An 11,818-nucleotide genomic window follows, 5' to 3' on the forward strand; every position below is an offset into this window, starting at 1 on the left:
CTGACGGGCGGGCGCTACACCGACGGCACAACCGCGTCTTCGCCTGCCCTTGGCACCGCCCGCCCGGCGGGGGTGGGCGGTACCGAGGGCGGGCAGCTGAAGGGGCTGAGTTTCGGCGAGTTGCAGAGGACACAGTGCCACAGTCAGCGTTTTTGTTCGATGATAACAGACTACGATAAACAGAACTGTATGGAGCTGTTATCTTACAACGCAGGCCCTCAGTACTGCAAGCCGAGGGGAGGCAGCCGCCGAGGAGGACGAGCCTAAGAGCAACCTCTGCCAGGCAGAAAAATAACAGGCAGGAGCTCCTGCCTGTCACACGGCTGCGGGGCAGCAGGAAGGATACAGCAGAACAAGACGGCTGTATTCAGCTCCGAAAACCTGCCGGGCAAAGACTTGTTCAGGGCTTACAAATAGCTTTTCAGCTATTTTGTCTATGACTTACTTTTTGGGGCTAGTTTCAAGAGTTCTCCTCATTTTTCTTCTTGTTTCACAACATCTGTTTTCCTCCTGGTGGCAATTCAGCGGCTTGTGGAGCTGGTGAAAACCCTTCATTCAGGCACCTTAACCCCATCAGCTAAAATAATTGGTATAGTTAGCGCAAACGAGTTCGAAGACCCATTAAGAACTGGTCCTCCAGAAAGGTCAGTGAGGAGAACTCTTCCCTCAGACTTAGGAGACACTCTGCAGACAAGACAAACAGCACGTAAAACGTGTATAGAAATCATTTCTGCTACCACAAACCCGTCCATCTTCTCGCCTTTTTAAATAAACATGTATATTGTAAGATCTTACAGAATCCACGTTTACCAGACTATAGAACAACCTTGTTGAAAATAAATTACCTCATCTTGCAAATTGCCAGGAAATCCACCGGGGGAGACCCACACCAAGAATCTCAGCCCACTGTGAGGCACAGGACAGCAGACCATGTCTGTCCCCCTGCTCGACAGCCCCTAGAAAACCGCCTTGATTCAGTTCCACCCATCAGGCAGTGGTACTCTGGAAACCTGAGCAATGAGAATAACTGCTTTATCGATACACATGACAAAAGGTGAGCTGTCCGACATCAACAGGAGGTTTGGAAACAAGATTTCTCCCTGAACACTGAAAATATACAGCAAGATTTAGGCACCATCTAATTTAAAAGACGTTGTTGTATTTACTGGTGATAAATAAAATATCATCTTTAGTTAAAATGAACCATCTACATTCAGGATTGTTATATGTCTTAATACAGGCTCTGACAGCCAGGCAAGAACATGAATATTACAGGTTTTAGTATTTATTACTCTACTGCAATTCATTACTGCTTTGCAGTGTTCCATGAAAGCCAGTCAACTATATATGATGGATATTGTTATTAACTGGTGCCTGCTTATTTAGAAGATATCCTGTAAGCAGAGAATGACAAGGGGAATGGCTTACCTTGCCTTACAATTATTTTCCTTCAACAAGTTAAGCTAACTTCTAGTCTGAGGGTATAATTTGTATTTTTTTTAGCTCTTTAATTTTTAAATAGTAAAAAAATATAGTTTAAGTACCACACACCATTGAAAAAATTAAAATAATCTTTACATGATGTTTTAAGACATGAATGTCCTAATAACTGCCAGATTTAAGTAGCAGGCTCTCACCACCTGAAAGCTATTCATTTTAACATTAGCACAATTAATAGCAATTATTGTAATAAATAAAGAAAAATCGTACATTTTTCTAATTCCTTATACTAGGTGAAAAGACGTCTACTATTTTCTTGGCATGAGTTGCTTTTTTTATTTCAGACAGATTTGAACCATGACCACAGATTTCCCCACAACACTTTTTACCCTCTCTATTACCAGATAAAGCCATTGTGATAATCTATTTTCAGCACTGTAAGCTTCTTACAAGTATTCTATTCTACCATGTCCAAGATCCAGGAGGTACATATACGCACACTATGGATAATCAAGCAATATGATACTAAGACCAAACATAAACCACCAGCAACTACAGCTCTAGATCACCGTCAGGGAGTTTTGTAAACTCGACATTACTTTAGATACCAGATGGTGGTACTTTTTTTGTATAAATACACTATACAGGTATGTATGCTTGCAGAGACAACTTCTACGTGGTTTTAACCCACTGAAATTAAAACAGCACTGGTACATAGACCAGCTAGTATGTCTAATACAGGTAACAGCAGCTAGCAGTATTTTAATTACAGCCGTAAGTCTTGGACAATACTACTGCAGATGCCAATCCCCACAAAGTCACTTAAAAATGGAACCACAGAAACCCCTCTATAATCTAGGAATTTATTTACTGTATAAATTTGAAACAAATTCAAGTATATCCTAAATCTTTCGAGAAATACTACTTTCAAGAGTCACACTGCTTCCACAGTGAACTGCAAAGCTATAAGCTATTTGCTATTGTTTTAGTGGCTACATGAGATAATTTTATTAGTCCTCTGGTTATTACAAAATTCACAAAGTAGAAAACATTGAAACTGGAACTCAGGTCTACCCAAAAGTATACTAATTACTTTTATCTTCCCTTTTAACAGTGCTTAAAAGCCAGTGCTTTTTCCTTTCCTTACTTACATGCTACCATCATGAAGCTCGTAGATAGAAAATAACTACCAGAAATTCAGGTTCTAGGAAATTTGTAACTCTGCTACTGAACAATAAAAGTGTGCTTAATTGAAAGGTAATTTTTTCATTCTCGCACCTGTTAAGAAATCCACTCCCTCACACAGGCATTTAAAAACAACAGGAGTTGTATCTGGTTTAAGAGGCTGAATTACTAACTCCTTGAAGTTGTTTATTTACCTGTTGGATACTTCTACCTTTCTGGCAGGGTTTTTTTTTGTTTGTGTTCCAGGCTTTTTGGGTTGTTTTTTTTTTTTGTCTTTATAAAAGCCTGGTTCCAACTCTTAAGGTTTACTTTAACTTTTTTTTTCCCCCTCCCCTCTCCTTATCCACCAGTAAGGACAAAACCTGTAAAATAAGTACTAACAGGAAGGCCTGAAATTAGTATGATAGTACAGACTGTAACTTCAAGCATTTGGCATAAGCTGTATCCAACAGGATTGACACAGGATCAATAATGTAAATATACTGCAGACAAATAAGCCACATAAGCCAATGCAGAACAATGAGGAAATTACATTATTAAAAGTTTTTATTTAGGTTTGGTCAGTACAGGTAAGATAATATTGGAGTCACAGAGCAATATGCATAAACAGGATACAACAGTTCTTAAAAACTGAGTAACTATGCACACAATTTATAAACATTCGGTCACCTAAGGAGAAAATGCACAGATGTATGGTGGGAAAAACTGTAATTAACACTGAAACTACTACAGGACTCCTTCAGAAAGTCCATCTTTTAGTGATAAAACTACTGTACTGGGCAAACTTGGCAGTCATAAACTCACAGCTATTATGACAAATCTTGAAGGTGGTGCAAGTATAACAGTATGAGTAAGAATGCCCTTACACAGCACAGGTTCTAGATATACACAGATTTGTACAGACATTGTTTATGTTATACTTTATGGAAATAACTTCCATTTCAACTTCACATTAACTCATATAAAAATAACTTGAGCTACACAAATGTCCTTTTAGCAACATTCAATGTAATTAACTGTTAAAATTTCCAAAGTGGCAGAGGTATTGAAGCAAAAAGAAACCCACAAAAAGGCAAATTTGTGACAAGTATGCACTAATTTAAACAGCTTCTGGATAGTATCCTCTCCCAATTTAAATGACACTGTATAAAAATGCTGCAGAAAAATGTTACAAAACTGAACCCTGCACATTTACACTTGAGTCCAAACCATTCTGGACATGACGAGAACCCGCAGTTCTGTTACCTTTCATGCTCACTGTTTTCTCCTCTTGAGGATCGTGATTGGAGTCTGTGTCATTTGAGTGGTGAGTGAGAGAGTTTTCACTGCCAGTGGGAGAGTCTACGCTTTCATACCCAGTACTGAGCTGGTTTATGTAGCTACCACTTCCTCTACCAGTTCTATCTTCAGAGTGGTTGGACAGCTTATTACCATTCCCTGGAGAAGCTGGGAAGTCATCTTCTGTGCTGCTACCCTCCCTATAAAATCCAGGCCCAGATGTCCGCTGATGGGAAGAGCTACCATTGCTTGGTCCATTTGCCAGCCGGCTGCAGTCTTTACCCCCAGCCTCTCCCTGGTCGGTAGGCTCAGAAGATGGAGTCCTGCTGGTACCTGGGTTGGAGGCCTGGGACTGCTGCTGCTGGTACTGCGCCAACTGCTGGCGAGTCTCCTTCAACTGCTGCTGAAGAACTAGAATGGTACTCTGCATACCCTCTACCTCCTCATCAAGCTGGATGATGAAGTCATTCAATTCTATATAAAGAAAACACATTCATTGCAAATACTTAATAGACAATATATAGCTTAATCTCAGACAAAATAATTAAAATCCCGTAACTCAATGTTTTATGCCGACACTTTCCAAAAAGCTATTTTTCAACCATCAGGTATGCACTGGCTTTGACACTCTGCCTCTGAAGGAGGAAATGCTTAACTATCATCTACATACTTTTTATACTGCTACTCAAAATACATAAGAAATTCATTTCTGGGCAAGTAAGGAGGGTATTTGGAAAACAACTCAATTCCAACAATTAGGGTTTTGCAAGTAGAGCCTCGTGTATCTAGTTTTACTCAAGTATAAAACCTTAGCAGATATACTGTAAAAGTGACCACAAACCACATCAGCATATAACAACTCTTAATAATTCCAAAAGGCCTATTCAGTGACAAAAAGAAAGATTTTAGTCACATTTCAGGGAAGCTTCAGCTCTTACTGGTTTTAATCCTTTAAATCTTGTGTAACAGGACAGTGAAAGACTTTCTGACCAACAAAACTGCTAACTAATTCCACAGGGTGTTTTATTACTTACATACCAAGAAAAAGGATCTTACAATTAGGACTGTATATTGGAGCAAAACAAATTTGACCTGAAAATAGTAATAGAAACACTGACTCCCTTAGTCTTCAATTGCACCATTGATAGGATGGATCAAATAAAATGTAAACTTCTTATTGTAAAAATTCATAAAATTACAGTGTTCTTGCTGCTCTGCAAAAAAAAAAATCATCACTGGGAAAACTGTTACTGCAGGATTATTGCCATCATCCACATCGAAAAAGCAATAGGGGCTAAAGAACACAAGTCAGTTCTGGAGCTTACTTCACTATACTGCATTCAGGAGTCAAAAATGTTTAAAAGAATGCTCACACTTGCTTCCATTATGAACTTGGTAAATGAAGTGCATTTTGTAGATAGTTAAGAAGCAAAAGACCAACTGTTGCAACAACACATTACAGAAAAAAATATTTACCTTAAGATCTAGTTATTTTGCATTGCTTTCTCAAAAATCTGAATGTGGGGGGAATCTATCCTTAATAATACAGGATATATCAGGTAATGCCAAATCAAGTCTATGCTGCCTGAGACCAGCTGTGAAACAAAGTTATCTAGGTTTATGTGATGTCTAAATGGCTCATGTCCCAAGACTTACTGTAATAATCGGAAAACCCAAACTCTTAACATTCTGCCAAAAGAGCCACTGGTTTTATACAGAACTCTCAACTGAAGACTTTAAATTCGCATTTCCCCCAGCATTTAAATTAGAGGTCAGAGTTTATAAGACATTTCAGTTTAGGTTTATTATGCTGTAAAATCTGGACTGTGAACACAATAATGATGTATCTTAGTTGATCTGAGCTACCTAAGCAAAAATAATTTCCCTTATTCTTAAAAATTGTTAAATTTTGTACCTATTATTTTTTAAAAATTATCAATGAGTCAGAGTTAACAAGCAGCATTCTGTTCTCAGCGCATGCTTAGCTTCAGGCGACGTTAACAGCTTTCACCTTAGCAATTCACCAATAACGTGCAGTCTAAATACTCCCTCCTAAATAGCAAGAGCTACAGTACAAAATCTGCAATTTCAAATTCAATCACTGCATTACTGAAGCTGCAAATCCCACCAGTCCCCCAAAGGTAAGTGTGTATTTTTTAATTAAGACTACCAGTGAAGACTTAAAATTGTCATATTTTATTCAATATCGCCCCTTCATTCTGGCAAATATGGTTTTACACTATGTTTATCATCAGGAAATTAAACTAGCAGAAGTGCAAGGCAACTTCCATTTTCTTAAAAAAATCCCTTACCATCCTGACTGCTTTTAAGTTCCTCACTATATTTCTTCTGTAAAGCCAACTCTGCCTCAAGCTGTGCAATACGTCCTTGGGACAGCTGCCTTCCAAGCTCTTGATTCTCCTGGATAAGCATTCGACACTTCGCCATTAACTTTTTGCCTGTTTGGCTGCAAAGGAAAGAGCCATCTATCACAAAATGAATATAAAACCTTCAGTAATCTTCCTCAATCACAGTTACAGACAAAAAGGAGATGCAATTTCTGCATGTCACAATTCAAGAACATTATGCCTCAACATAATTGTCATAGCAGAAAGTCTCCCTATAGTTACCACGTGCTGTTCCAACGCCAGTTGATCTTCTGTCGCTGTCCCACAAAGTGGAAGGCAAGTTTTATTACTGCAAATATGAATAAGCATATTGTTCTTTTTTTGATACCAACATCTGGATTATCACTATGCACAATCTTGCATGTGCTCATTATCCATGGAATTAAAATAGTTGATTAAAGATGTGTCTGCAATTAAAAAGATCAAGTACTACATAAAAATTACATGTCTAAACTGAATTATAAACAAAAAGCTTCTTTATTGATTATACCAGTAAAATTTGGTAGTTCAATTTGGATGAAGAGAAGAAAGCAGCTTGGGGGAAAGATATTAAATCCCATGCTCATTTTTCATAGTGACATTAGTTTTTCTTTAAGAGGTCTATACATTCTTTTGATTCCTGTCCAGGTACTCATTTTAAAAATGAGAGGTCCATTTAACTCAATTTTTATATTTCATAGTAATGTACACAACCTGTTTCATGATCTCTACAGTCAGCTTTTTCTAAGCACATCTCGCATGGTGAGGAGATTGTAAAACATAGTTAAAAACTGCCAGGAAATCCAGGAAGAAGTGTATTATTAATCTACTTCCTTTAGACTGACAGGTTTCAGATCATGAGTGATGATCATTGGGATGTCTGTTTCTGAAAGACATGGAAAACAGGCAGGACAAGAGTATTGTGAACTGACAAGACTGTCTTTACTAAATGGGTAACATGACACATCTTTAATCTTCATGATAAAAACTGCATTGTAAAGCATTATAGGAAGTGGTATGCAAATTAATATATAGGCAATACAACTGACTTCGTAAAAGAGAAAAATTAGAAGTCCTTAAGGGGTCTGCCGAAGTCAGGATAGCAACCTTTTAATAGGCTCCGCAACTTAATGAAGCTGTCCTCTTTTCCACAGAAGCATGAGCTCTGCCAAAAAAACCCCAACCCAAACTCCAGCACATTTATTGCAAATTCAATGGCAGGATTTGCATTACTTTAAGACCAAGAAGGTCATTTGCTTTTAAACAAGTGACAAAGATTGAAAGAAATTTTGAGGATTAAGAAGTAGAATAGGAAAGAAATTTCTGCTACAATTCACAGCCATAGTTCTCTCCTGCAACCAAAATACCCAACCAGAAGAATTTAAAATAATTGTTTCCTTATCAACTACCTTTTAAGCATTCAAGCCTTACACAACTTTAAAGATCTGCCAACTCTGCCCCATTTAACATTTTCCGACTGACTTCCCCAAATCTTTCAGATGGGCTGCTCCAGAAGGAATCTGGCTGTGTAAAGTCCTGGAAGCCTGAAACTCTGCTAAAGGCAGCAACCTGTTTTCTTTCTTGAAGTGATGTCCAATGCCAGGTCCTTGAAGTTTAAGTTGTGCTGACCTAATACAGTCCAAGTCGCACACTTAAGATGCAAGTTTCCTTAGAGATGTTCATTCTGTGTAAAGCAGGACCACTTTGGAGATAACCAATGTGACATATCCCAAAAGTTATTAGGCAGACATGCAATGATTTTTAGCCATTTGCAAACTCCTGTTCCTGTATTCGTCATCACTATAAGTTGAAGTTGTTCACGGTGCTTAAGTCATTTAATGCTTTTCTCTCCACAAAACATCAACTGTAGAATTAGCAAGTATCAGTTACCTTGGAACTGGGACAGTTTTAGAATCCCATTAATTTCTTCATATTAACTCCTGCCAAAACGTAAGATATTTATTACCTGTATAGAAATTTGCATAGTTACCTATAATGCCATTTCTTCCCATCAAAATTTTTCCAGATGTTCTGAGCTAGTATGGCACCAAGTGAATCCCCTTGCAATTTATTAAAAAAACAACACATGCAAGAATATAAAACCCACTAACTTCTGAAATAACTCCTATTAGACATAAAACTAAATTTGGCATTGTTTTCACAAATCCTCTTGAACACACATGCAACAAAACCTGTAAGAATGTAAGTGGTTAAATTTCAGAAGATCAGTGTTTGTTGCACTAGGCTTACTGGCAAATTACATTTCTACTAATTTTTAATCCAAGTTATACTCTATGTTTAATGACAGTTGAAGTGGCTTAACATAGCCATTTCTTTGACTATGCGCCCTTCTCGCTCCAGGTATCAGCGATGCTTATGCTGTACACCTTCATCTACAGTTAAGGCCCAGAACTAACATCGCTTAGGGCTGCAGTTAACATGCTATCCTAAGAGCACCAGTTAAGGATATGAAAAGGAGCATCATCTCTTTCAAAAACTGGGTCAGATGCCATGAAATAAAAGTAGTTGCATACAAGGATGGGCAATTAAAGCAATTTAAAGGGGAGGAAAGGCAGGGCAGGATGCAAAGAGAATGAAAATCCTGTAAATACTTTACATGAGTCATCATTTCTTTCTCTTTCCAGATATAAAAATCAACAAAATCTTAACCCAGTTAAAGACAGCCTCAATTATTTACCAGGAAATAACTCTGATTTTCTGTGTTTCAGCTATTGCTTATATGAATTATGCACATTCATACCACTAACTTAGAATTATGTATGATGCATATTAAGGTATATTGTAGCTATAGAAATAACAGAATTTTCTTTTGATGCTCTTGCTTGAAAGAAAGTGCTAAGTTACTTGTCTCTCCTCAGCTGTACACACACATTTAGAGCCTGAGGACTTAAGAATACAACCAACCTGTATCTAAATGTATTAAAGTAATTCTCTGAACTCCAAGTTAAACAAGCAGTCTGCACAGCATGCCTCTATCCGCACACTGTGGTAAGCTTTACAAATGGCTTGGTAACACGTTAACAATTCATTAATGCAAATCTTACCTCTCTTTTGATGCTAGATCATTAAAACCTTAGATACTGCTATAGCAAAATCATTCCAGATGCATCACTTTCAAAGAGGTAAAGTTTTTCTGTAGGTTTTTCTTTTGCTGTTAAGTCATTACTCATGCAAAAAAAAATAAACCTGTGCAAGTCACACTACTCTTCAACCCCATTATTAATCATTCGAAGCAGAAACAGTTAAGATATTTCTGAATTAAAAATACGTAATGCCATCTTAAAAGTCACCAACACAGTTAAAATACATCACCTTCTGTGACAGCTGCATGTCGTTTTTTAGTTTAAAACAGCATTTTCTAGAATAAGAGTCATAAAAAGTTCCCCTGCTGTTTTGAAAATAAAAAATTCAGACTGCTAAATAGAACTCATTAGCTAAGAAAAAAACCACACACACAAATGCTATACCAAATCTGCATTTTGCTTTACACACTTCAGACATGCATTCCAAACTGTCCCGTGTCGCTACTCTTACAAGTAACGTGGGACAACAGAACAGAGGCATCAATAGAGTAGCAAAGGCTACTTCTGATTCCACCAAGGAAAATCCATGCATTTAAGTTTCTTTTGTTTGTTAGAATACTGACTGTTTTCAGAGAACGAGACAACGTAAAAATAACAACTGTTCAATTCTCGTTCATCCCAGGAGTTTCACAATACAACAGTATAACCAGTAGTGTTCCTTGAACTAGGTATTACAACTATTTCAAGGCACATTTTATATAGAAGTGCAATACAAAAAAAAACAGGTGTACAAAGGAATAAAACCACCCCACCAACACTGAAGACAGTTGCCATTGTGTGCCTTCTATATTGAGCATTTGAGATCAGTTCTTAGTATAGAAGATGGATAATTCTCATTCCTGCACGAGAACATGCAGTGAAATACTTATCACAACCAGTTTTTCTTACACATGCTAGTTGTGATCAAATATATATGGCTTCCAACAATTTTAAACCTGCAATTATAGAGAATGTACATTTTCGTACAGTCCTAATTTTGAGGCGTCCACAGTATTACCAACCATCCAGAAAACAGTTCATTAGCGTCATTGACTTAAGGATCCGTCAAGTGCTAGAGAGCCCAAAGGCTAAACAGTCAAATGTGTACACTATCACTGTTGTGATATCAAATAGCACTCTCATGGCTATTCAGAACTGGTTAGCAAGTAAACTCTTTAACACAAAATTCACCTCATCAAGTTTTGACCCAGCAGTTCAGTGAACAAGCAGGAAGTCCACAGTCTTATTGGCAAAACTGACTTACAGTGTCTCTAAGTCACTAGGCTCAAGGTTAAGAGCGAAGCATATTCCACTTCTACATTTTACGTGAATTTTACATATTCAATTCATGATTTATAATCTCTAGGTTCTCTCTCCTCCAAACTGCCTGTAGACACAGTGTGCCACAGACTTAAGACTTCTGTTTCTCCCTCTATTTTCTTCAAATAGGACAATTTTGCAAACGTCTACATGTTCTAGAAAAGATTTTTTCGAAGATGGCCATTTCTTCAGAATAGTCCGACGCCATCAGGCCTCTGAAGCAAAGGGGGAGAAAAAAGCTGAAACACAAGGTTCATCTGGTAAGTTTTACATTAAGCATTACAAGCTGGACAGTATAAGAATGTGGCTTTTGCCTCAAAACGTCTGAGTCTTGGTGTGGAAACGAGTACTTGGCTGTCCCACCATAGCATTCTCGTAGTGGGACTGTCAGGGAAGTCTTGACTGGGGAGTATTTGTTTTGTTTACCTATCAGGCGTAAATTTCCAGGCACTCAGTTCATTTTGGGCTTGTTCCAGTTTGTCTTTAGTCTGTTCCAGTTCACCTTTCATTTTTAGGAAAAACAAGTTGATGGCTGGATCCACCATCGTTGATCGCAGTTGAGCGACACTGGGCTGCTGGACTTGCTTGAGGTACTGAATCTGATTCTGCATAAAATAAGAAAAAAGACTGTTATTTATACAACATTAAATAAAATTTTCATGTCATTTAGATACAAATAGAAGTTATTCCAAAGATAACATCAAGGAACCTTGCCTTTTTTCAACACCGCATCCTGAAAAAGGCAGGATAAAAAACACTTTTTCCACCTGCACCCTATCAATGTGCATATTCACTCAAAACCCACCCTACCATCCGCTGAGCTTAACACTTTCTTACACTAATCTCGTCACAACAATCTTAAAATGTACTGAACAGTACATGTTTAGATTCCAGCTATCACTAAAATCGCATCAGCCTATACAGAGTTTTCACTCTTAAATTTATTATGCTCCCTGTATCACAGACACTTCCTCATCAGTGAGAGGTGAACAAAATTACACAAAAAAAGAAACATTAAAAATTGAGGGGTTTGCCTCCTGCTGCACACACAATCTTCAACCAGACTTGATAGCGTTGAAGTTTCCCTGATGACAGTATCACCAGCAAAATGGAGGGAAAGCGACT

At 37.8% G+C, this 11,818-nt stretch overlaps 1 protein-coding gene across 2 annotated transcripts in view; it reads right to left on the bottom strand.

Moving 5' to 3' along the window:
* Positions 1–3,153: 3,153 nt before the first annotated feature.
* WTAP (Wilms tumor 1 associated protein) overlaps positions 3,154–11,818 on the bottom strand; it is a 19,159-nt gene continuing 10,494 nt past the window's right edge. Inside the window, exons 5-7 of one of the 2 annotated variants that reach the window (XM_010143473.1) lie at positions 11,120–11,298; positions 6,216–6,370; positions 3,154–4,377 (exon numbers count right to left, since the gene is read on the bottom strand). In XM_010143473.1, coding sequence (XP_010141775.1) covers positions 3,794–4,377; positions 6,216–6,370; positions 11,120–11,298 — 918 coding nt within the window. In that variant the 3' untranslated portion in view covers positions 3,154–3,793. Of the gene's footprint in view, positions 4,378–6,215; positions 6,371–10,024; positions 10,909–11,119; positions 11,299–11,818 lie in introns of those variants that run through there. The other variant, XM_010143474.1, reaches the window with a different exon arrangement.

This window comes from Buceros rhinoceros, unplaced genomic scaffold (genome assembly GCF_000710305.1).
Source record: "Buceros rhinoceros silvestris isolate BGI_N320 unplaced genomic scaffold, ASM71030v1 scaffold37979, whole genome shotgun sequence".
Taxonomy (NCBI): Eukaryota; Metazoa; Chordata; class Aves; order Bucerotiformes; family Bucerotidae; genus Buceros; species Buceros rhinoceros.